Here is a 25,927-nt window from a genome sequence, read left to right on the forward strand (position 1 = left end):
AAATCTACAATTCAATACAATAAATAGTATATATCATTTTTTCAAACATACAGCCGGTTACATCTTGCATGTTTATTGAATATGTTTCACGTAACCAGAGGTTTGTTGTTGTTTTGTCCTCACTCCCCATCAAAAGCAGGCAGGATCCCACGGCTAACGGAAGATTCATAATCTAGCCAACGAATCCCATGGGGCCAAGCTGGAAGGTGTGCAGAAGATGGAAGGGTCTAGAAACTGAGCCTGATGAGGAACGGTTGAGGGAGTTGGGGGTGTTTAGGCTGGAGAAGAGAAGACAGAGAGGGGCTTTCAATGGAAGCTTGAGGAAGCTAGTTTCCTGCTGCCCCGGAAGGTAGAACCTGAACCCATGGATTCAGGTGACAAGAAAGGAGATTCCAGCTAAACACCCCCCCCCCTCAAAAAGTGGTGGGCTCTCCTTCCCTGGAGGTTTTCAAAAAGAGGTTGGACGGCCTTTTGTCAGGGATTCTTCAGTTGATATTCCTGCATTGCAGGGAATTAGATTACCCTTGTGGGTCCTTTCCAATTCTACAGCTATTGTTCTATGAACTCCGGATGAAACTAGAGCAGGGGTCAGCAACCTTTTTCAGCAGGGGGCCGATCCACCGTCCCTCAGACATTGTGTGGGGCAGGACTATATTTTGGGAGGAAATGAACAAATTCCTATGCCCCAGAAATAACCCAGAGATGCATTTTAAATAAAAGGACACATTCCGCTCATGTAAAAACACGCTGATTCCCGGACCGTCCGCTGGCCGGATTGAGAAGGCGATTAGGCCGCATCCGGCCCCTGGGCCTTAGGTTGCCTACCCCTGACCTAGAATAAAGCCAACATGGGGGGAATGAATGTAACAGCTGTGGTTGGACTACAACTCCCATCACCTCTGACCAGTGGTGCTGCTAGCTATGGACGATGGGAGCTGTGGTCCAAGAACAGCTCTAATCACTGGACCACAACCCTTCCCTGTACGCTCAGGGTCTTTTGGGGAGGGGGCAGCCACCCCCTTCCTCCCAGCGCCACCCTTCTTTACCTGGCGATGCGGCTCTGCAGGTCCTCCACCTGGGCTGCCATCTGCTTCACCTGCTCTTCCAAGGTGGCACAGGCCTGCTCCCGGGCGCGCACCTCCTGCTCCTTCTTCTCGATGGCCTCGCTGAACTTCTTCTCCCACTGCCGGGACTCGTCGATCACGCGGTCCCTGTCGTCCTGCAGGGAGGACATGCTCCGGGTGAAGGCAGCCAGCTGGGCCAAGGTGTGGTTGAGGTTGCCTTGCAGCTGCTTGGCCTCCTGGTCCTTCTGGCGCAGGGATTCCCGCAGGTCCTGTGCCGCCGCCTCCGAGCGGGCCTGCTCCCTCTGCAGGGCCTGCAGCCTCTCCTCCATGTTCCTCGCCTCCTTCGAGTGCTTGTCCTTCTCCCGCTCCAGCCGCCTCTCGAGGGCCTTCTCCTTCGCCCTCAGCTGCGCTTGGACCTCTGCTTTGCTCGCTTGGAGCTCCTCTCTGGCCTTCAGGCTCTCGGCCAAGACTCTGGCCGCCTCGCTCTGAGTATCATCCAGCGAGACTCTGCAGGCTGCCAGCTCTCCTTGGGCCTTCTGGGTGTCCTCTTCGGCCTTGGCCAAGCTCTTCCTGGCGGCATCCAGCTCCTTCTGGAACTCGCTCTGGACGAACTCCAGGGCCTTGATGGTCTTCTCTAAGCTGCTGCTTTTCTCCTGGCTTTTAATGCAGCCTTTCTGCAGCTCCTTCACCTCCTGCTGCTTTGCCCTCAGCAGCTCCTGGAGCTCCTTCACCTGTGCCCGGCCGTTGTCGCCCTTCCAGGCACCTTTCAGCTTCTCCACGTGCTCTTTCTTCCTCTCTGCATCTGCCTTCTCCTGCAGGAGATGCCGTTTCTCATCCTCCAAGCGGTCCAGGGCCCCTCGAAGGCTCTCCACCTCACTCAGGAGCTGCTGGTTGTTGCTCTGCAAGTCCGCCATGTCCTGCTGGTAGTTCCCGATGCTCCCGTTCAGCTCCGCCAGCTGGTTCATGAGCCTCTCCTCCAGATCGTCCTTCTCGGCCTCCAAGGCCTCCTTCAGCCTCAGGGCTCCGGCAAGCTGCTCCTCCGTTTGCTGGCCGGCTCGCTCCATCTCAAGGACCTTCTCCTGAAGAGCTAACACTTCCCGGCCTTTGGCAGCCAACAGTCCCTCCAGCACTTTCTTCTCCTCGCTCAGGGTCTCCACATCCCTCCGGACCCTGCTCAGCTCCTCTTCCGCCACCTGCCTCTTCTCCTCCAGGTCTGCAACTTGCTCAGTGAATTGCTGCAGGGACCCGTTTGTTTCGTCACGAGGAGGGCTGGCTTTGCAGATTTCGTCTTCCTGGGTGTCAAGGCCCACGGGAGCGGCTTCTGGAGGTTGCCAACGTGTCCCTGAATCCACCTGAGCCTCTAGGGGCTCCATCAAGGAGCTGGAAGTGACTTCCTCACTTTTCGTTGCCGCCACCACCTCCTCCTCTTTCACATGTGCTTTGCTTTGCAGCGCCTGCCTCAAGTCCTGGATCTGCTGGTTCAGGGCGTCCTTCTCAGCCTTGAGAACCTCCAGCTGGCTGGAAAGGGATTTGCAGTCCTGCCTGGAGCTCTCCAGCTCTTCTCGGAGGTCGGCGCCTGTCCCTTCTGCTCCTTCTGGGCAACCGTCCGCAGGATGGATCTCTGCCCTCAACCGCTCGTTCTCCTCCTCCAGCTCCAGGATCTTCTGCTGCTTGGACTTGGCAAACTTCCGCATCTTCTCCCGCATCCCCTCCATCTCCTGCTCAGCCCCCTGCAGGCGGGCATCTGCCTCCCTCTTCTCCGCCTCCATGCCCTTCAGCTTCAGGAAGAGCTCCTGCTTCTCCTGCCGGACGCCCTCCACCACCCGCTGCATCCTCTCCGCCTCGTCGCTGACGTTCTCGTACGACTGCAGGAGGGTCTCGTATTCCGCCTGCAGCTCCGCGTGCTTCCGCTGCCACTCGGAGAGCTCCTGGGCTTGGGAGCGCTGCAAGGCATCCGCCTCCTCCTCCAGCCGGGCCTTCTCCTGGGTCAGGCCCTCCAGGGCCAGCTTCAGGCTCTCGCAGGAGCTGGAGACATTCTGGTTCTCCACCAGGACTCTGTCCACTTCCGTAATGAGCTTCTCCCGCTCCTCTCCAAGAGCCACCAGCCTCTCCCCAAGGGCCTCCTTCTCCTTCCCCAGCTCGGAAGCTCGGCTCTCTGCCTCCGAGAGGAGGCGGGAGGTCTTCTCCAGAGCAGCCTTGGTGCCGGCCAGCTCCTCCTTCAGGGCCTTGCTCTCCTTCAGCACCTCCTTCCTGGAGATGAGTGCAGCCTGCAGTTTCCTTTGCAGCTGGCTCTTCGACTGCTCCTCGGCGGCCGCCGCTTCTGACTTCTGCTGGGCTTCAGCCTCCAGGCGCTGGGACCGCTCCTTGCTCTGGGCCTCCTCCAGCTGTCCTTGCAGGGCCTTGAAGGCCTCCTCTCTCTCCTGCAGCACCGCCTGCAGGCCACGCAAAGACTCGCTTTTGTCCACTAGCTGAGCATTGAGGTGTTCAATTTCTTCCTTGCTGGCCAGCTGCTTCTGCTCTTCTAAAGCTGCTTGGTGAAGCCTCAGACCCTCTTGCCTGGCAGCCTCGGCCTGGCTCTCCTCCAGCTCTCGCCCAAGGCTTGCTGCACGGGTTTCGGCCTGGTGGCAGGCTTCCTTCACTGCTTCCAGCTCAGCAACCAACTGCCCGACCTGCTCCTGGAGCTGCAGAGCTGCCTCAGACTTGCTCCTGAGCTCCCCTTCCAGGTGCCTGACCTGGGCTTCCAGCTCCCCTTTCTCAGCCTTGAGCTTCTCAAGGTCTGCCTTGAGTGCTTCCACAGCTGCAAAATCTTCAGCCGCCATGGAGCTTCCAGGGGCCGGATCTTCGGGAGGGAGAGAGGCCTTCTCCAGGGCCTGGCTCAGATCCTGGAGCTGACCCTGCAGCTTCTCCTTCTCTCGGCTCTGCTGCTCAAACTGCTCCTGCAGGAGACCGTAGTCGTCCTTCTGCTGCTTCAGCTGCTCGCGGTGATGGCGGTTCTTCTCCTGGGCCTTCTTGATGGTGTCTTTGCGGGAGGCCAGGGCTTCCTGGAGCTTCTTCTGCAGCTGCTCCCTCTCCTGCTCCAGAGCACAGATCCTCTCCTCCAGAGCACCCCTCGGCTCTCCTTCCAGGCTGGGTTCAGCAGTGCTGTCTGGCGGAGGAAGAGCAGAAGGAATGGCGGAGACCTCAGTGCTCTCTCTGGCTGGTGCCTGTTTCTCAGGGGCTGAGCTGTGGCCCTCAAGTTCAGCTCGCAGGGCACCGATGAGGAGGTCCTTCTCCTGCACACTCTGCCGAAGCTCCCCGACCACAGCCTGCAGCGCAAGCACAGCGGACTCCTTTCCCCCCAAGATGCGCTGCAGCTCGGCCTCCTTTTCCGGAACCAGCTGGCCCAGAGAAGCGGCCCTGCCTCGCCTTGCAGGGCGCCCGTTGCCATCTGCACGTACGCTGCTCTCAGGGGGTTCCTCTTCCTCTCCATCCTTATGGGCCTCTGGGACTCTGGCCCCAGGCCCTGCAGGCTCCCCGCTCCCTGCTTCCAGTGCCTTCTCCAGTTTGTGGACCTTACTCAGGAGCTCCTTCCTGCTGACAAGAGCCGCCTGCAGCTTCTTCCGGATGAGCTCGTTTTCCTTCCGCAACGCTTCCACCTCCTCGCTGGTGGGCGAAGATCTCTCCGCCGGCTGCTCAGGCACCTTCTTCTCCTCCGTCCCCACGCCCTGTTCTCTCGTCTCCTTCCTTTCTGCCACCAGACTCAGCTGTTCCGTCAGGCTCGCCAGCTCCTTCCCCAGCAAGAACTTCTCCTCGTTCAGCTGCACCATCCGGCTGGACATGCCCATGTGGACTTCTTCCATCCGCTGCTCCCGCTCCGCCACGTCCAGCCGCAGCCTCTCCACCTCGGCGGCGCTCTCCGAGAGGAGCCCCTGCAGCCGGGCAGACTCCGACTCCTTTGACGCGAGGCTCTGGGAGAGCTCCTCGGCCTTGGCGGAGGCCTCCTGCAGCCGTCCTGACAGCGCCTGCCTTTCCTGCTCCCCCTCCTCCAGAGAGCCTCTCAGGCTCCTCCCCTGCAGGTCCTGCTCCGCCAGGCGGCGCTGCGTCTCATCCAGGTCCTTCTGCAGAGCGGCAATCTTCACCTCCTTGGACTTGGCCTCGTTCTGCAAGCTCTGGAGCTGCTCCTGCAGCAGGGCCAGCTGGGACGCCCCGCTCTCGTGGCCGGAGAGACGCCGCTTCTCCGAGTCGGCCAGGTCCCCTTCCAGCCGCCTCACCTGCTCCTCCAGCTCCTTCTGCTGGGACAGGAGCTGATCCCTCTCGGCACGGAGAGTGTCCACGGCCCCAGAGGAACCCTCTGCCAGCTGCTGGAGCAGCCTGATTTCTGTGTCCCTCTCTTCCAAGACCCCCTTGTGGAGCTCCTCTGCTTCCCGCAGCCCGGCAATTTCGAGATGCAACCTTGCCAGTTCTTGCTTTGCTGGAGAAGGCTCCTTAGCTGCTTCTCTGTCCTCCATGGAGAGGTCGTCTTTCCCCAAGAGAGTCTCCGGAAGGGGAGAGGACTCCTCCTGAATTTCTACGGTGACCAGTGAGCTGCTGCTCGAATCACTCTGGATGAGGACCACCCCGTCTTCTTCTCCGCCGCTGGCTTGTGACTCCCCTGGCGGCGGAGGCTCAACTCCGGCAGGGTCCTGAAGCTGCCTCTTCAGGAACGCGATCTCTTCCTGCGCCTCCTGCATCTCCAGCATCAAGACGGACAGATCTTTGTGTTTCTTTGCAGAGAGGTAGTCCAGGACACCAGGGAGCATGTTGTCTGTGGCCTCTGGGCTGGGCTGAAATGAGGAAAAGGGGGAGTTTAGTTCTCCAGCAAGGCAAAGTTTGAGGAATGAGCACAGCAGAGGGAATCAGAGCTCCCATCTCTGCCAGCCCCCCCCCATGACTGTAGCACGGGGATGACAGGGGGCCTATTTTATTATTATTATTATTATTATTATTATTATTATTATTATTGAGAATTTGTACCCTGCTCATTGACTGAAATGCTTCCACGGGCTTCCGGGTTAGCGCCATCGGCTAATGGCGGATTCCCTCCGAGCTCCGGAGGGAATCGGCTCCACAGGATTGGGTCTTGCCGCTGCGGCGACGCGGGGACCCTCAGAAATCACAGGCGCTGAAGCCTGTGAACCTGGTGACTCGGCGGGCACCATTTGCGCCCCCCGACCTGCGAAGGAGCCTTTTTAAAGGCTTCGGAATGGGGGACGGGGTGAGCGGCGCGGTGCTGAGAGTCGACTGCTTCTCCTGCGGAGTGAAGCCGCATGCCATGGTCGGAGAGCGCTGACTTCTTCTCGTGAACAATTGGACTCTAAAAGCAACAACCCGTGAGTAATACGGAAATTGGATTTGTAAAGAAAAAAAAATTTATTTTTTTTAATTAGGCACAATCGGGGAAGGCGCAAACAGGAAGTCCGTCTCCCCGTCTTATAAATAATCTAAAGCAAGGACTAGCTAACTAAGGTTGAGAGAATTTCTTCTTCTTTATTGGGTAAAAGACATTAATTTCACGATTTGGCAGTATAAGTAATTTCACTGGAGGATAAGAGCTAATTTTGAGAGCTGAAGTGCCGCACCCCTGGACCCGGGAGTGATCCGCTAGAGAGCCTGTTGAGGAGATATAGAAGAGTTTGACAGCTGTCAAATTAGCTGTCAAGAAGGAAAAAGAGAACTTTGTTTCTGCTGTCTCTGCTGGATATATTTGCTACAATTTGGTTATATTTTGTTGAAAACAAGGAAGAACTGATACAAACTAACTTGATTTTTGGATTTGAACTGGAAGGAAGATAAAGTAACCAAAATCCCTCTAGAGGGGATTTTGAGACATTACAAGAATGGCTGAAGGAGGAAAAATTCAAGCTAAATTGGACAGAGTTTTTCTTCTCTTGGGAAAGTTACAAGGCCAAATTGATGTTTTGGCTACAAATGTTGCAACTCTGGACTTAACAGTAAACAAATTCATTGAATTTGATAAGGACTTGACTCATGAAGAAGAGAAACTTGAAAGATTTGAGAGTGTGGAGAAAGAGATATATGTTGTTTCTGAGGAAAAGGAAGGAGGAGATGTAATGTTGCAGATGACAAAGGAGAGCCAGAGGCCTGACATGATGGCTACAAAGGAAAATAAGTACTGGATGATGAAAATCTGTTTTGAATTGAAGATTGAAGAATGGAGAGATCTCCTTATGTGGAGATCTGAAGACCTATGGATTACAAATTTGATTAAGGTGAAAGTTGGAGCTTTTGGGACATTTGGACTTAAAAGGAGTAAGAAACAAGATTTGGGCTCCACTTTTAAGTATGGAGGTCTGGCTGGAAGAAATATGGACCCTATCGGGACAGAGCTTCTCCGAGATCTGGTGTTTAATATTAAGGACTACCAAAAAAACCGGCAGAGAGGAATTGAGAGAGAATTAAGAGCCTCGGACGTGAGGTCTCCAGGCTGATAGTAGACTAAGACTGATGGACATTTGTTGGGGACTGAAACCGGGAAAGGGGGGGGTGGAGTTTGGGAATCCAAAGGGTACATAATTATAATCTGTTTTTTTATTTTGTTTTGTTATTAGTATGAAAATTGGGGAATTCGTGGAAGGGAATTTGGATCGACTTTAGAAAAAAGTTTTAAGAATGAGCACTGATGTTTAAAAGTTAAAATTGTTTTTTTTAAAATGAATTAAATATAAAAAGGTCAAAAATTGGGGACAAGAACTTGTTGAATTAACAATTTGAATTGGAATATAAGAAGGGGAGGTGTGGGGAAGTCAGGGAAATATGTTATTGAAAATAAGGATTGTAAACTTTATGTGTTTTTAACTTTTTTGTTTTTTGTTTTTGATTTTTTAATGTATAAAGGTGGAAAAACCCAATAAATATCTTTTTAAAAAAATAATGAAACGCTTCCACGGTGGCTTACGTACAATCAAGACAAGACAGTCCCTTCCTGCAGGTTTACTAGCCAAACACGACACACAAGGGGAAAGGGACAGGGAGGGAAGAGGAAAAGTATTGCAGGGCTTTTGTTAAAAAAACTCAACAGAGATAATCAAGAAAGCAAATCCAGGAGATGGAAGCGGGGGGGGGGGGTGTTCCTACCTGAGCTAAGGCAACAGGATCATCTGGTGAGCAGAGGCCTTCAACGCTGTTGCTTCCCAGACCGTCAGGCACTCCTAGCCAAAGAACACAGGAGAGAGTCAGCTGCAGAAAAAGCCTGCACTTTTAACTATTTGAAAGTTATAAATTATTGCTATTGATTTTTCAAAGTGACAGTTTTGACCTACAAAGCCTTAAAACGGCTCAGGACCGCAATATGTCAAGGATCCCCTCTCTCCATATGAACTGACTCAGTCCCTGCCATCATCCTCTGATGCCCTTCTTCGTGTGCTCCCTCCGTGAGAGGTCCCGAGGCCTTTTCTGTGGTGGCTCCCCACTTGTGGAAAGGTGAAAGCAGGCCACCCGAGGCCCCTCCACCCGTCCCCTAAGTGCCTCCCCCCTCAATGCCTGCAATGCACAGCTCCGAGATGCTTACTGCCAGGCCCAGGGGAGGGGTCATCAACTCCAGACGGCAGCCCCAAAGCCCCCTGAGATGGCATTTCAATGCCTGTTTCAGCACAGCTGACCTTCTGGGAGAAAAGAGAAAAGAAAGGGAAGTGTTTTATTATTATTTATTTTATAAAATTTGTATACTGAATGCTTGTAAAAAAAACTACCAACCACCTCAAAGCAGCGTATACAAAAAGAATGAAATAATAAATTAAGAACGATAAATTTAAACTTTCACAATAACCATGGACTAAAAGCAGATTAAAATTCTAAAGATCTGAGAAGGCTTGTCTAAACAACAATGCTTTTAGGTAAAGGTAAAGGGACCCCTGACCATTAGGTCCAGTCGTGGCCAACTCTGGGGTTGCGGCGCTCATCTCGCTTTACTGGCCGAGGGAGCCGGCGTACAGCTTCCGGGTCATGTGGCCAGCATGACTAAGCCGCTTCTGGCAAACCAGAGCAATGCTTTTAGCAGTCGCCAAAAAGAGTTTGGTGACAGCACTACTGACTATCAATTGGCAGGGAGTTCCAAAGTGTAGGGGCTGCCTTACTAAAATATCGAGTTTTTTGTCGCACTTGTAACAGTGCCAGCTCTGCCGATTGAAGCGGAAGACTAGGCGGAAGACACTTTGGAACTCCCTGCCAATTGATAGCCGGTAGTGCTGTCACCAAACTCTTTTTGGCGACTGCTAAAAGCATTGCTCTGGTTCGCCAGAAGCGGCTTAGAAATGCTGGCCACATGACCCGGAAGCTGGCAGAGGGCCTTCTCGGTAGTGGCGCCTTCCCTGTGGAACACCCTCCCACCAGATGTCAAAGAGAACAACAACCACCAGGCTTTTAGAAGACATCTGAAGGCAGCCCTGTTTCAGGAAGCTTTTAATGTTTGATATATTATAGTATTTTAATATTCTTTTGGAAGCCGCCCAGAGTGGCTGGGGAGGCCCAGCCAGATGGGCGGGGTATAAATAATAAATTATTATTATTATTATTATTATTATTATTATTATTATTATTGGCATGTGTGGGGTAAGCTGATCTCATAGGTAAACTGGTCTCAAGTTTTACCAGCCACCAGACTGGCTGCAGCACTAGACAGAAACTGTCTCCTTTGCAGAAAACCCACATCAAGCGGACAAGCGGACTGTATATGAAGAATTCTCATAACCTCAGCTTGGTGCTCCCTTTTTAACACAGCTTTGTTTTTCCTAGTGGATTCATTCCCCTCCAGCAGCAACCATTTGCCACACCCTCAAAGCTCCTCGCAAGAAGCCTTTGTACTGCCCTTCCTGACTGTTGTGACTCATCACTAACCAAATTTCATGGCTTCCCTGCCTGCAGATAGGAAGATATTTTGCTCTGCTGAGCCTGAAGCCTTTGAAGGAAGGGAAAGATGAATGGAATAAAATCCCAAGGGCAGAGGGCTACTGATTTTCCCTCCAGGCTGGGGGGAAACTTCAGCAGACCCCTCCACAAGGCAAGTAACCCTCATGAACTGGGCTTCCTCCGACAGCAGTGGCAAGTTTGTGATGCCAGAATTCAGGGTTCAGGGGAGCCAACTGCTGCACAGCAAGCCACACTTGGCGTAACTTTCAGACATCTTTGCGTCTCTCTCAGTCATTTCTACAGAACTCCTTTCATAGATTTGAGGCTACTGTCTGTTTGGAAACCACTTTGAGTTTTTTACAATCAGGCGGAATATAAATTTTATGGTTCGCTTTAATCTACTGGTCTCATACTTGCTCCTAAAAAGACCACCAAGATGTCATTTTGATTAGCGTTCCTTCAGATGCCAATGATACATATACCGTATTTTTCTGTCTATAAGACCCCCCCCCCCCATGTATAAGACACCCCCTATTTTGGGGGACTCAGATTTAAGAAAATGGGGGGAGATGGCCCAGAGTAAAAGACTCCCACTAATTTTTGACATTATTTATTAGGGAAAGAACCTAGTCATATACATGGGAAAATAGGGTATATGTGTGTGTATATATACACATATACAAACACACATATATGAATGATGTCTGAGCTACAAGAAAAAAATGAGAAGTCGTTAATGCGAATACAACAGGAGTTTCTCATTCAGGACAGGTGAAAAGGAGAGCTGTTTTTTGCCAGTGGAAATAAGAGGCAGCTGTGCATTTTGGCTCTCTCAAAGAACTGTCTGGCTGCAGAGGGGCCAGGGAACAGCAGCGGCTTGCCAAGAGAGAAAGCCGAGAGAATGAAAGATACTCTGCACATGCAAAATGTATGCCTGGTATGCCCTGCAGAGGACCTTAAGGTCCATGAATAACCATAGTTTAAAGGTCCCGGGCCCTAAGGAAGTCAGATTATCCTCCCCCAGGGCCTTCTCAGTGATGGCTCCAACCTGGTGGAATGCTCTGTCCCATGAGACCAGGGCCCTGCAGGATTTCACTTCCTTCCGCACGGTCTGTAAGATGGAGCTATTCTGCCTGGCTTTCAATTTTAACTTAGCCTGATCTTTTATTCCCCTTCCTTCCCTCCCCCTCCCCTTTTTATGAAGATTACCCACTCTGGGATCCCACAGCTCATTTTCCCCTGGTCTCCTCGCTGGCCCAAAGAGGACTAATGCCCTGGTGATCATCTAATGTTTATTGGATGGATTTCCCCCCTAAATTGTTTTCTGAATTCTGAATTTATTGTTATTCATGTTTTATACTGTATTTTATGCTGTTTTTTGTTGCATCAATTGTTTTAAATTTGTTGTTAGCAGCCCTGAGCCCAGGAAGGGCAGGGTATAAATAAAAAAATATTATTTATTATTATTATAAAATGTAGGGGAAAGACAAGGGGAGAAGGGTCACCTCTGAGGACGCAACAGCAGGGCTCTGAAAGCCCAGTTAAGAGGGTGGGCAAAACTCCAGGTGAAAGTCCTAAGAGTTCTCTCTCTGTGTGTCCCACATTAAGCCTCCTAATAATAACCCAGCAAAGAGGATTGCTGGGTGCAGCCAAGAGGGCAGCTTAGTAGGAGCAGTTCTCAGGCCAAGAGCTTAGCCTACTGGAAGGGCTTCTTCGTCCATTCTACTTGTGCTCGGAGGTTACCTGGTTTGACTCTGCCGAAACCACAGGGAATTCGAGCCTCTTTTCCAGCACAGCAACTTTGGAGCGGAGGGTCTCTGAAAAGGGAGACGAGGGAGGAGAGGTGTTAATCAGAAGCAGCAGCCAAGGAGGAAGCGGGATCTGGAAGGAGGCCGGAGTTTGGGGTCAGAGCTGTAAATGGAGTGGTGTCAGGCCAGGACAGGCCAGGCCAGGCCATGAGCTCATATCCTCTCTAGAGAAAGGAGGGTTACAAGATGTCCTGGAAGAGGTGATGGCACCGGGACACGCTTCTCAAGAGCGACGATTTCTCAAGGGAAAGTAAAAGCTCAACAGGATTGAGAAGACTGGAAGGGGAGCAGTTCAGGGAAATGGTGCAATTTTCCCTACAGGGGACTTGGGTTGTTAGCATAATCGCCTTCATGAATTTGTCTGCATTGCGTTTAAAGCCATCCAGGTTGAGGCCATCCCCTTTCACCTTTGGAACAAGTTCCATAGTTTAACTATGAAGACGGGCTTCCTTTTATCTGCCCCAAATCTTCAAAGATTCAGCTTCCTAAAGGTAAAGGTAAAGGGGCCCCTGACCGTTAGGTCCAGTCGTGGCCGACTCTGGGGTTGCGGCGCTCATCTCACTTTTTTGGCCGAGGGAGCCGGCGTACAGCTTCCGGGTCATGTGGCCAGCATAACTAAGCTGCTTCTGGCGAACCAGAGCAGCGCACGGAAACGCCGTTTACCTTCCCGCCGGAGCGGTACCTATTTATCTACTTGCACTTTGACGTGCTTTCGAACTGCTAGGTTGGCAGGAGCTAGGACCGAGCAACAGGAGCTCACCCCGTCGCGGGGATTCGAACTGCCGACCTTCTGATCGGCAAGTCCTAGGCTCTGTGGTTTAACCCACAGCGCCACCCGCGTCCCAATTCAGCTTCCTAGGATGTCCCTGAGTCCTAGTACTCTCTATGCCACACATCACTCCATAAACCTCTATGAAATGATCTGCTCTTTGGCCCCAAAGATTAAAAAAGTCTCAAATTGGGGGGGCGTGCTCTGCCTGATGCTGAACCAGCCTTCCTGGATTCTCAACTTGCAGAATCCACATGCTTTGAAGAGGCGGATCACAGGAGAACAGGGGGCCTCTCCCTTGCAAGCTTGTTAAGGGTCTATTTATCTGTTGCCTTAAAAAACACACATCTGCATGTGAAATCTTAAAAACCCATCCAGCTTAACAATAGAACAGTACCGCCCCCTCCAAGCGCAAACACCCACTTGCGCTGCAACAAACATGATTATCGTAATCTCTCAGAAGTCTGGCTGTGTCAAGATCTCTGCCAAGAACACTCTGAATTATCCCGGCTGTGTGCGAACCCTGTACAAGATCAGCACACACAAGCGATGTGTGTGTGCATAGAGACCTTGGAAGGCCCTGATCCAAGAACTGGGTCGGCTTTTGGTTGGCCACACGCAAGCCAGCAGGCAGGAATTTTAACTGGGTTCAGTGAGTGTTCCACTGAAGACACTGTTGGGGGTTATTTTCTTTTTAAGGGTGCCATCTACCCACAACCCTGGGCCCTTGCAAAGGAGAGGGGCTGGAAAGCTAGACAAAAACTCATAGTCTTATCATACGAGGCCCATCTCTATTTTTCCCCTTCCCAAGAGAGGGTTACACAGGAACGGGGCCTTTTTCTGTGGTGGCTCCCCAGTTGTGGAATGCTCTCCCCAAAGAGGCTCGCCTGGCACCATCACTGCATGTCTTTAGGTGCCAGGCAAAAACATTCCTCTTTGCCCAGGCCTTAAATAACCTTGTTGCCTATTAAAGGTGGAGAGAGATTATAAAGAAACTCTGTCCTTGGTATGCCCTCCCCCCCCCCCAGTTTGATTCCCTGGCACCATATTTGTATAAATTAACTATCCCAAAATACAGACGTGACTACTTCACACTGGCCAGATTGGATGTGATGCCCTCTGCCGTACTTGAGGGCAGATACCAAAAGATTCCAACTGAGAAACGACTCTGCCCCTGTGGAGAGGGCAATCTGGAAACAGTGGCTCATGCTCTCCTGTCCTGTCCCCTTTACAAAGATCTGAGGCATGAGATCATCACCCCACTCTTACTTACCATCCCAGGCCTCCCTTCTGCGGCCACATTGTTCTTTCTGTTATCAGATCAAAAGGATCAGACAAGAGCAAAGGTTGCTAGGTTTATCGAGGGTGCAGTGAGATTAAGGGCCACTATCTGAACGATAATCTTGGTCATTTGATTGCCCTTTTTACCCACTGTTGTCTTTAACTGTATATATATTGCTTGTTTTATGTTGCTACAGTGGTGCCTCGCAAGACGAAATTAATTCGTTCCGCGAGTTTTTTCGTCTTGCGATTTTTTCGTCTTGCGAGGCACGGTTTCGGAAAAGTTTTGGAAAAGTTTCAAAAATCACCAGTCTTCAAAAAAGGCTACCACACCACGTGCCATGAGTTGCTCCTCGAAGTCAAGTCGCAACTGTATTAACGGTTTTAAGAAAAAGGAAACAAACTTGCAAGACGTTTCCGTCTTGCGAAGCAAGCCCATAGGGAAATTCGTCTTGCGAAGCAACTCAAAAAACCAAAAACCCTTTTGTTTTGCGAGTTTTCCGTCTTGCGAGGCATTCGTCTTGCGAGGTACCACTGTATATCTGTTGGCTAATGTGAATAAAGTTTATCTATCTATCTATCTATCTATCTTGTGAATAGGTGGAGGGAGCTGTTTCGATTATTATTTTATTAATATGCTGTGTATTGTTATACTCTATACTATGTTTTTACTATTATGCTGCGTAAGCTATGTTCTTAATGTTGTACACCGCCCTGGGATCTTTGGATTAAGGGTGGAATATTTATCAGTATCATCATCCTCCAGCCCATTGAACCCATAGCTCTTCACCCTTTCCCTGAAACCAATAGCAGTTGCTCTTCATCTTAATCTATTTATATGGGATTCCTGGGTGGAAGCCACACAGCCCTGGCTGGAGAAAGCAGATCACAAACAGGTTTCAGAAGGTGGAAAGTGGTGAAAGAAGAAGAAAGGTACCGTTTTCGGCTTGCAGAGCTTCCAGAGGCTTGCGCTGCTCATCTTGCGAGGCATTTCTTGCAAAAGCTGCTGCGTCCTCTCCAGTGACCAGCTGGAGAGCAGAAAGACACACAGAACAAAAATTAACTTTTGCAGATTGATGTGGGAAATAGATGGAATGGACTGATGAAGGGACACATGCACAGCTGGCGGGGGCCAGAAACAGGCTGGTCTGCCCCTCCCTGGTTCGCTGGGGCCTTCGGGGAAGCAGTTACCTCGCTCGGCGTAGAGAGCTGCTTTCCTTCCTGAGCTGTAAGTGATTTGGGTTCGGCCTGTGAATGGTCAGACTCCTTGGGCCTTTCTGGGAGCTCCCCTGGGGAAACAAACGCGGAAGGTTAGTTTCCCAGCCACATCTGGAGCCAGCGCCACCTCTTCGGCCCCAGCGCCAACAAAGGGCTGTGTCATCCTGCACCTTACACTTGCGGAATTTGCTTTTCTGTCAATGAGTGGGTGTCACCAGGACTCAGCTTTCACTCTGTAAAAGAAGGACAAGCTGCCCTCGGGCCCACTTTCAAAAGCCTGCAGACAAAGGCTGCCAAAAGGCGCAGCAATCAGGATGGCGGGTCTGCAAGCTGACCTGTTCCTCAAACCAATGCACCACCATCGCCACAAGCAAACCCCCCAAATGCTGCCAGACTCAAGCCTCGAACGCCATAACTAGTGTCAGACAAGGTCCCGGGAGACCAGGGTTCGAATCCTCATTCGGCCATGAAATTTGCTTGGCGACCTTGGGCCAGCCACCTGGCCCACCTCACTGGGTTGCTGTGAGGATAAAATGGAGGGGGGAAGGTGAACCATGTGTTAGGATTCTTGCTCCGTGTTTGCAGTCATGAGATTATTATCACATGACGGTTTATGTTTTGACTCCACAGAGTGGGAAGTGATGGAGACAGGATGTTTTGTGTTACTTTGTTCCGTGAAGTGGGACTATTGTCCTTTATTCTTTCTCTCTTTGCTGCCTGACGAGAAAGAGGAAGGAGCTAAGTCAGAATGCTCCAAGGGTGTTATATGTAAATAAATGTAGATTAGCCAAAATGCTGTGCTACCAAGTTCTGTTACGCAAACTGCAAATAATCTGCAGGATCGTAAGTGTGCCGATGCCTCTTGGTATCAGTCGCTGTGATGTTTGGGCTGAAGAAAGCTTTTGAAGCTCCCGAACGATCGACCAGGAGGGAGAGAACATGCCAGTCGGGCATGTGTCTCTGCCAGGGTCCTACACAAGAGTAGGACAGTCCTAGCACCACGTACAGAGGTACCTCAGGTTGCATACGCTTCAGGTTACATACGCTTCAGGTTACAGACTCCACTAATCCAGAAATAGTACCTCGGGTTAAGAACTTTGCTTCAGGATGAGAACAGAAATTGTGCTCTGGCGGCGGAGCAGCAGGAGGAGGCCCCTTTAGCTAAAGTAGTGCTTCAGGTTAAGAACAGTTTCAGGTTAAGAACGGACCTCTGGAAAGAATTAAGTACTTAACCCGAGGTACCACTGTACACCACCTTGAGCGCCTTAGAGGAAAAAGTGGTTTATAAACCATTTTTTAAAAAACAGAAGAACAAATAACTAGGACCGATTGTTCCAACACAGTGAACAGAAGCAAAGCTTGAAAAACTGCTCCCTCCTCCCAAGGTTCCAGAGTTTGTCCTTTCAAGAATTCAGGCCTATTTCCATTAACCCCCGAGATCTCTGCAGACGAAGGCCTGCTTCCTGACCTTGCTGTGCCAAAGAGCCATCCTCAGAGGAGTGCTCCGGTGGCCGCTCTGCGTTCTGCCGCAGGTGGCCGCTCTCCGACTGCAGAGCCTCGTAGCTGGAGCGCAAATCCTGCTCTGCTCTTTGGAGCGCAGCAATCTCTTGGCTCTTCTCTGCCATTTCCCGCACGTGTCTCTCCTCCGCATCTCGGCTCTGGCGCTCGCAGTCCGCCCTCGTTTGGGCGAGCTCCTGAGAGAGCCGCTGCAGCTCCTCCTGTGAGCAGTGGGAAGCCAGCTTCTGCTCTGCCAGTTCCAGCTCCAGCCTCTCCACCAGGCTCTGGGACTCCTGCCTCTCGGAAGCAGAGGCGTTGTGCAGGGAATCCAGCTCCTCCTCCACCTTCTGAAGTCTCTCTGAGAGGACCTTGGGAAGAAAAGAGGAGAACACACGCCGTTCAGGGGTGCAAAGCGATTTTTGTGCATCCACAGAACCCTGGGAAGACCTTTTCCATGTGCCTGCCCCTCAAGAGGTCTGGAGGGTGGTAACACAAGAACGGGGCCTTTTCTGCAATGGCTCCCCATTTGTGGAATGCTCTCCCCTAAGATGTTCACCTGTTGCCTTCATTATGCACCTTTAGGCTCCAGGCAAAAAAGTTCCTCTTTAATCAGGCCTTTGGCTGTTTGACATCCTATATCCTTTCCAATGTGTTTGTGGAAGGGGAGTTATTGGTTTGTGGATTTGTTGTTGTGCATTTTGTCTTTCATCTTGTATTTTTATGCTATGAACTGCCCTGAGACCTATGGATGGCGGGTGGCATACAAATTTAATAATAATACAGTGGTACCTCGGTTCTCCAACATTATCCGTTTCAGAAGACCCTTCAACTTCCGACATGTTCGAAAACCGAGGCACAAAGGGCAGCCGGTGAATTAACCTGAGAAAACTGAAAAACACTCAGCAGAAGCCGTTCGAAAACGGAAGCATTAACTACTATGATTTCGGCATTTGGGTTCGAAACATTCATCAATGGAGACGTTCGAGAACCGAGGTACCACTGTAGTAAGATGCGATTGTATTGCACTGCAGAACTGAGTGTCACAGAGACATTGTCAACAGTCTATAGAGAATTCTCCCCCTGGAGTCTTGGAGGGGGGAATTCTCTTGCTTTACGCTGATGTATGTGACTTCCCTGAAATGCTGATCTGCTAGGACTACTGTATTTTTCCGTGTATAAGACAATGTTTCCTTAGAAATAACAGGCAAAAATTGTGGGTCGTCTTATACATGGATAGCAGAGGGAGGACGTGCGATTGGTGGCAGCAGCCAGGAGGAGATTGGCAGCGCCGATTGGGCGTGTGACTGGTTGCTGTGGCAAGGCCTGCTGATGATTGGCTGTGGCTGCGGCACTTGTGCGGTCTATTTACGGTAGTGGCGAGGTGTGTGTGCAATCAGCTGTGGTTGCGTCTAGTGTGCATGCGGGCTGCTCAGTCCCCCCCCCTCCCAAAAAATACACAGGAAAATATGGTATTTGCTCAGTGGGCAATTGGCTAGAACATGGGTAGACAAAATAAGAACTGGGGGTCAGATCCAGCCCAATCGCCTTCTCAATCCAGCCCGTGGACGGTCCGGGAATTAGAGTGTTTTTACATGAGTAGAACGTGCCCTTTTATTTAAAATGCATCTCTGGGTTATTTGTGGGGCCTGCCTGGTGTTTTTACATAAATAGAATGTGTGCTTTTATTTAAAATGCATCTCTGGGTTATTTTATTATCTTGGCCCAGTATACCTGAAGAAGTGTCTCCACCCCCATCGTTCTGCCTGGACACTGAGGTCCAGCTCCGAGGGCCTTCTGGCGGTTCCCTCACTGCAAGGAGCAAAGCTACAGGGAACCAGGCAGAGGCCTTCCCGGTGGTGGCACCCTCCCTGTGGAACGCCCTCCCACCAGATGTCAAAGAGATAAACAACTACCTGACATTTAGAAGACATCTGAAGGCAGCCCTGTTTAGGGAAGTTTTTAATGTGTGACATTTTAGTGTATTTTTTGTCTTTGTTGGAAGCCGCCCAGAGTGGCTGGGGAAACCCAGCCAAATGGGCAGGGTACAAATAAATTATTATTATTACTATTACTATTTGTGTGGCATAGGAATTCATTCATATTTTTTTTCTTTTTCAAAATATAGTCCAGCCCATATGGTCTGAGGGACAGTGGACCGGCCCACGGCTGAAAAAGTTTGCTGACCCCTGGGCCAGAATGTGCTGCATCACAGCTTGTCACACCCTGGGCTCCAGGTTTAGTGGTACCATCCGCCAACGGGCAAAGGATGGAGAGGGTTGATGGGTCGACAGTCCCGCTTTGCAGCAGAGGGAGTGGAAGCCTCTGACCCCTTCCAGCTCTTATCGTCCTGAATGCAAGTACCTGCTTCTGTTCCTCAGTAATGTTCAGCTCCTGCTGCAACAATTCCACCACCTGCGTCCGCCCCAGCAAGGCTGCCTCCTGCTCCTCCAGCTTCCGTTGCAACAGCCGCAGGTTCTGAGACAGAGATAACACCAGTTTTGCCAGGCTCAGAGGCACAAATCCAGAGATCACAGCATGGACCTTTCACTTGGGGGCTTCTTTGTCTCTGGTTCTCCTCGCCTGAGCCCTCCAACCCCTTTTACTGGCCCAGACTGGAGCGCGTATCTCACCCCTCACTCCCAAACCTCTGCCAACGCACCTGCTGCATTTCCGCTTCCAGATCCGAACGGGCGGCTAGCTGGTGCAATTCGGCCTGGTGCTGGTGGGCCTGTTCCCTGAGGAGAGAGTCCTTCTTCTGAACCTCCTCTTGCAGAGCGCTGAGCTGCCAACAGAATACACTAGTTAAAAAGCTGCTAGCAGGAATGCCCTGTGCCTTGGGAGTCAAAAAGCTTTTTCAAGGAGCGAAGAAACTCATATTAGTATTTTAAATCGAGTCCAGCAACCTGTCTATGGGAAGCCCACAGACAGGACCTGAAAATTATCAGGCAACAAAATTATTCTCCCCGCTTGTGAACCCTCGGAAAATGGCATTCAGAGGCAAACTCCCTCCAACGGTGAACATAGCCTTTGTGGCTAGTAAAGATAAAGGGACTCCTGACTGTTAGGTCTAGTTGTGGCCAACTCTGGGGTTGCAGCGCTCATCTCGCTTTATTGGCCGAGGGAGCCGGCATACAGATTCCAGGTCATGTGGCCAGCATGACTAAGCCACTTCTGGCAAACCAGAGCAGTGAACGGAAATGCTGTTTACCTTCCCACCAGAGCAGTACCTATTTATCTACTTGCACTGGTGTGCTTTCGAACTGCTAGGTTGGCAGGAGCAGGGACCAAGCAATGGGAGCTCACCCCGTCATGGGGATTCAAACTGCCGAATCCTCTCCGACAGTCATCCAAGTTGATGACCACCATTGCCTCCTGCAGATGGGAGTTCCATAGTTTAACTATGTGCCATTTGAAGAAGTATCTCCTTTCGTCTGTGCCGTTCAATGCACTGAGGCATTACCTTTGAATGAATCTCAGAATAAACTGCTGAGAAGCCAGTGGCAGGAGGTGGCCACGACCCAACTCGACGTACAGAGAGTTCCATTTATTTATTTATTGCATTTACATCTCATCTTTTTCTGCAAGGAGCTCAAGGTGGCGTACATGGTTCTCTCCCTCCTCATTTAACCCCCACAACAACCCTGTGAGGTACATTAGGCTGAGAGGAAGTGACTGACTCCCAAGGCGACGCAGTGAGCTTCATGGGATTTGAACCCTGGTCTCTTAGGTCCTAGCCCAATTCTCTAACCTCTATGCCGCAATTCCAAATTCTGCCCTTGCTCACACGAGTCCCAGAATGCCAAAAGAAGTGACTAAGATACAGTGGTACCTCAGGTTACAGACGCTTCAGGTTACAGACTCTGCTAACCCAGAAATAGTACCTTTGCTTAATAACTTTGCTTCAGGATGAGAACAGAAATCGCGCGGCAGCAGTGGGAGGCCCCATTAGCTAAGGTGGTACCTCAGGTTAAGAACAGTTTCAGGTTAAGAATGGACCTCAGGAACTAATTAAGTTCTTAACCTGAGGTACCACTATACTACAAAAAGCCTTCACAATCTCCTCCTGGTGTTTGATGTCTTATCGTGGTTTTTAATATTCTGTTGGGAGCCACCCAAAGTGGCTGGGGAAACCCAGCCAGGTGGGCAGGGTATAAATAACTGTTGTTGTTGTTTCCTCCCTACCTGGGCCTGTGCTTCCTCCAGGCTTCTTGTTTTTGCCTCCAGCTCTTCCTGAAGCTCCTGACACCGCCTTTGCAGAAGCTCGGTCTCCTCTTCCCGCTCATCCCGCGTCCCTTGGTCACTCTGAAAAGGAGGCAGCGAGTTACTGAAAGGGAGTGATCTGTGAACAGCATACTTCTGACTGGGAAAGAAGAGCTTTGGTCAACCCACTGGCCAAACACTTCTGAGTATTTTTTAACGCATTAGCTTCAATAGAACACAAACATGGCTTTGAAAAGATATATGATTTCTGACATGGTTGAGAATCGTAGAGCCAGGGACGGAGAACTTTAAAGCATTAAAATCGGGATGTGGAAAACATGGAAACAACGAGGAGAGACAGGACTGAGATTTGGAGATATGCTTCAGACGTCCAGACTATGGGGAGCCCCGAAAAATCAACAGATACAATTTGGATTATAACTTGGTCTTTTTTTTATTTTGGTTTTTTGTTTTAATTGGATTATGATTGGATATGTTAACTGGATGTTTTTTATGGTAAAATTAATAAAAATGATTTTTTTTTAAAGGACACTAACATGGGTTTTCCCTTGGCTCTTCTTAATTTAATCTTGGAGCTTAAGCTTCCTAGATGTGAAAAGAGGCAAGCTGCCAGTCTTCACTGCTGGGGAGAGGAGTTCGCTGAGAGGTTCCTGGGGAAGCACATCAGAAGCCAGAGGGGATCTAAGCAAGGACTTTCTGGCGATGTGGAAGGAGCTCAGGTCCACGCAGCTCACTAGCATCCGCCGCAGCTTAGCAGACAAGACACACAAGCAGCGAACAGGGACAAAAGTGTTTCAGCAACCGGCTGTGTGGCTGAGCTACTTCCCAGGGCAAAGAACGGCTTCTGAGAGCACAGAGGGCAGGTGAGGTCCAAAAATAAAAAGGTGTGCCATATGGAAAGTAGAGTAAGCATTCTGGACCAGGAGGCTGGCTAGTCTCACCTTTGTGGAAGAAAGAGGGTCCGTTGTGGGAGATGCTGCTCCCTGTTCTGAAAGTTGCTCGAGGCGCTTGCTCTGAGATGCCAGCTTAGCTTTGGCCTGCAGTTTCAGCTTCCGCAGCTTGGCTTCCGCAGCCTGCTTTTCTTCCTAGAGGAAGGAATTTTTACATACAGGAATGACAGCATGTTCAAAGGCTGACGTGAGCCAAGGCCCTGCAGTGGGGCAAGAGGCTGGGCTCAATGGCCTCCTGACCCCCATCTCGGTTTTGCGATTTTAAGCGTCGCAGCAGACGAAAGGTTCCCAGTTAGGGAAGAGTTGAGCAGTGATGCCTCCCACAGAGGAACAGTACCTGTAGCAGGATATCCTTCTGCCGTAGCTGAGCATCCTTCTCACGCACCAGGTCCTTCAGCTGCGCCACCAGCCTCTCCATGTGGCCCAGCCGTTCCAGAACGTCCTCTGGCGTCTCCTGCCCATTCTGCTGGCTGGGCTCCAGGACCGGCCCCTGCGGGGTAACAAGAAGAACTCTGTGTAACAACGCCATGGCCAAAGGACCCAACATCTGGCTTCATCCCTAGGGCTAAACATCTGGCGGCGGAAGATCCGCACCATATTATTATTTTTATTTATAAAATGTACATACTGCCCTCCCTCCAAAGATCACAAGGCAGTTTACAGAATAAAAGCACCAAACACATAACATAGTAACAAGAAACCCCACCCCAAACACATTTCTTTTAAAAAAGCCATCCACTCTTTAATCAGCCAAAGGCCTGGTTGAAGAGAAATGTTTTCACCTGGCACCTAAAGATATGTAATGAAGATGCTAGGCAAGCCTTCCTGGAGAGAGCGTTCCACAAACGGGAAGCCACCACAGATAAGGCCTGTTCTCATGTTGCCATAGGCATCTCACATGACTTCCCCAAACAACTCTGGGAATTATAGTTCCCCCTCACCAAGCTGTGATGCCCAGCACCCTTAACAAACTACAGTTCTTGGGATTTTGGGGCAGTGGGGAGGGGAGGTAGTCATGGGCTTAAATGTGCATTGGACGTGTTTTAAATGTATGGTGTGGATTTGCCCTGAGAGTCCTGGAGGGCAGTAATCAGAAATAGCTTAGAGAAATCAAGGGCTGCTTCACACAAAGATGTCCACTTCATGCAGCGGTCGCCAGGTGATTGGCTTTGCCTCTATGAATGAGCCATTCCAAATCAAGCACTACAGACAGAACTTGAGGGCTGCTGCAATTGGCACACTTCTGAGAGGACGCCATTCACATTCACTCATACCTTGGGTTGAAGTAGCTTCAGGTTAAGTATTTTCGGGTTGCACTCCGCGGCGACCCAGAAGTAACGGAGCGCGTTACTTCCAGGTTTTGCCACTCACGCATGTGCAGATGCTCAAAATGACATCACGTGCATGCGCGGAAGTGGCAAAACGCAACCCACACATGCACAGGCGCGTGTTACGTTTACTTCAGGATGCGAACAGGGCTCCGGAACAGATCCCGTTTGTATCCAGAGGTACCACTGTGTTCAGCTGTGGACCATCGTTCATTAAAGGACACAATGGGTGTGAAAGCAGGCAGTGAACGTGCATGTGTGAAGCAGCTCTAAATGGTGTGATTCTGCTTGGACTACATAACTGAAAACACAGCTGGGAGGGGATCCTCCGGACTGGTGGCTTTGGAGCTGAGGCTTAATTACTAATGAATGCCCCACGGCCACTATGGAGCAGCCAGGAGCCAGTGCAGACGGTGGCAGCTCATCTCCTCAAAGAACTCGTGTGTATGGCGGAGGTCATCATAGAATCACAGAACTGTAGCATGGAAAGGGACTTTAAGGGTCATCTGGTCCAATCCCCCACAATGCAGGCATCTCATCACCAGTATTTATGCTGTCTTCTGCCTGTTTCCAAGACAATTTAAGGCACAGGCTTTGAGCACAAATGCCCTCCTTGTTTTCGGCTGCCTGTGTGCAGCTAGGACCTCCTAGCCAAGCTGGCAACTCAGGAGAAGCACATGCATGCTGCAGACCCTTCCTTCCCCACACCCACTGTGCAGCAGGCCTCGGCTGGGGAAAAGCTACTTACATCAGGCAGATCTGCAGCCTCCGCAGCCTCTCCTTCCCCTGACAGCTCTTGCAGGACAGTGTTGGCCAGTCCCGACAAGCGGCTCAGCATCTTGAGCCTCCAGCTCTTGCAGGACAGAGAAGAAGGAGGAGAAAGTGGATGTCAGCACAAACACAAAGGGGAAAGGTTTGGGGCTAGGTTCAGATGCCGCGCTGGGAACGTGCTTCTGCCATGCTGTCATAGCAAAAGCCAAAAGAGGCAAGGAAGAACTTGCTCATTGCCCAAGGCCACGCACAGAATCGAGCATCCGGACATCTCAAGCATGCATGGAATAAGGGACTGCCCCATCTGCTGCTGTCCAGGATGAAACATCCCCGTGGAAACAGAATGACACACACACTTCAGGCCAAGTGTTTGCCCTGGTCAGAAGCCGGAAATTCGCTTCACTGGGTTACAGAAATCAGGAATGTGCCTCACAGCTGAAGATGGGGTAAAGGACATTTTCTCAGATCCCTTCTTCACTCAGGTTTCTAAATGGGCCCTTGCCTGGCAGCCTACAGAATTACCTCCAAGCAAGTAGGCTAGGAAGCTTGCAGAAGCTCAAAAGGAATCGAATCCTTTTATTTATCCTTTCAGGTCAACCATGGGCCACAAATTATTTTAAAAACAGAAATGTGTGAGTGAGGAATGCACACTACGCTTGGGATGTTCCAAGGACGGACTTTCAAGCCTGAACTTGCTGCACCAGAACCAAGAAACCCTGAAAGGCAGAGCACCCCCGCAGCAACTCCAAACTGCTCAAGGCAGAGGGAGGATGGGCAGAGGCAGTGGCCTTGAGCGAACAGATTCCCACATCTCATCACCTGCATTCTCAACACCCACACCGCTTCCCTACAGTAGTCAAAACATGGACATTTCAAGTGCTGCAGAATCATAACCAAATATCCTGACAGGCTTTACAACCTTCGTTGTCTGAATCTAACTCCCATCAGACCCACTGTGAAAGGTCAGGGGTCATGCAAGCAGCAATCCAACAGCATTGGAAGGCTCCAGCTACACACACACACACACACACACACACACCCTGCCACCGCCGCTTGAAGGTACCTTTAAATGGTGGCAGGTGTTCCTGCTGTTTCACCCTTTATTTATAAAAACAGTTTCCTGACTTTCCAACAAATGGTGTTCTTGCCCAGGTCACAAACGCACAACTGACTTGTTGTGGAAGCAGAGGGGACACTGCCTGCTCCTGAAACACCAGCCAGAATGTCAGCAAAGGCTACACGGACATTGACGATAAGCGTTTCCTGCTCAACTCCCTTGGGCGCTTTGGGTGGGGCTGCTGAACATGGGAGCAACAAGTACTTTCTCAGAAGCTGTTAATTCTGTTTGACTTCACTGGCATGAGTGTGGCCAAGAAACTGTGCTGTGAATCAGCGGATCCCTGGTCCAAGTCTGCCAAGACTCACCAAGTGAAGCCTTGGGCAACCCAGGACCTCTCAGCTTTAGCCTAACCTGATGTGGGTTTTCGGGAAGCGGGGAGAGAATTGCCTATGCAAAATACGGTAATTTGCAAAGGGTAAAATTTGCACCAGAAAATGTTCTGAAGCCCTAGAGAGCGGTCTAACTTAGCACATAAGTTTTACTACAAAACCTTGAAACTGCTTGAAACGTTTATTTGAAATTAGCATTCATTGATTGTTACTAATGAACTTATGAACTGGCAAATTTTCCACAGAAAAAGAAAGCACTGGGATTTCTTTTATGCCCAACATAACTGCCCAACTACCTGTATTAAGGGGATAATAATACTGACTGATCTTACTGGGAAACCCAGCCAGATGGGCGGGGTATAAATAATAATTATTATTATTATTATTATTATTATTATTATTATTATTATTATTATTATTATATTACTGGGCTGTTGTATGAATTATAACAAATGCACGCTTGGGAAATGTTGCATTTTACAGCACTTCACTCTAGGAAAGCTACACTTAGAGATGGTGAATCAGATACATCTTTGTCTCACATGGCAGCACACCTGTGGTTTTCCAACAAAGAGCCTTGTGCAAAGCAGCCCTTCAGTCAAGTAAGCAGCGAGGGTGATTCATCAGGCCAGGTGAGTGGCAACCCAAACAGATTCCTTGGGGCAACTCCTCTGCAGAAGGTTAATTA

The 25,927-nt window shown here is 50.4% G+C and overlaps 1 protein-coding gene across 2 annotated transcripts in view; it reads right to left on the bottom strand.

The window, feature by feature from the left end:
• The window catches only part of GOLGB1 (golgin B1), a 42,743-nt gene that overhangs the window by 14,196 nt on the left and 2,620 nt on the right, over positions 1 to 25,927 (bottom strand). Inside the window, exons 2-14 of one of the 2 annotated variants that reach the window (XM_053404825.1) lie at positions 23,768 to 23,872; positions 22,029 to 22,181; positions 21,683 to 21,826; positions 20,703 to 20,822; positions 19,180 to 19,302; positions 18,882 to 18,995; positions 16,492 to 16,888; positions 14,997 to 15,094; positions 14,743 to 14,833; positions 11,691 to 11,764; positions 8,611 to 8,704; positions 8,178 to 8,251; positions 1,047 to 5,866 (exon numbers count right to left, since the gene is read on the bottom strand). In XM_053404825.1, the coding sequence (XP_053260800.1) occupies positions 1,047 to 5,866; positions 8,178 to 8,251; positions 8,611 to 8,704; positions 11,691 to 11,764; positions 14,743 to 14,833; positions 14,997 to 15,094; positions 16,492 to 16,888; positions 18,882 to 18,995; positions 19,180 to 19,302; positions 20,703 to 20,822; positions 21,683 to 21,826; positions 22,029 to 22,181; positions 23,768 to 23,857 (6,392 nt within the window). In that variant the 5' untranslated portion in view covers positions 23,858 to 23,872. The remainder of the gene's footprint in view (positions 1 to 1,046; positions 5,867 to 8,177; positions 8,252 to 8,610; positions 8,705 to 11,690; positions 11,765 to 14,742; positions 14,834 to 14,996; positions 15,095 to 16,491; positions 16,889 to 18,881; positions 18,996 to 19,179; positions 19,303 to 20,702; positions 20,823 to 21,682; positions 21,827 to 22,028; positions 22,182 to 23,767; positions 23,873 to 25,927) is intronic. The other variant, XM_053404824.1, reaches the window with a different exon arrangement.

Source organism: Podarcis raffonei, chromosome 10 (genome assembly GCF_027172205.1).
Source record: "Podarcis raffonei isolate rPodRaf1 chromosome 10, rPodRaf1.pri, whole genome shotgun sequence".
In the NCBI taxonomy this organism is placed as follows: domain Eukaryota; kingdom Metazoa; phylum Chordata; class Lepidosauria; order Squamata; family Lacertidae; genus Podarcis; species Podarcis raffonei.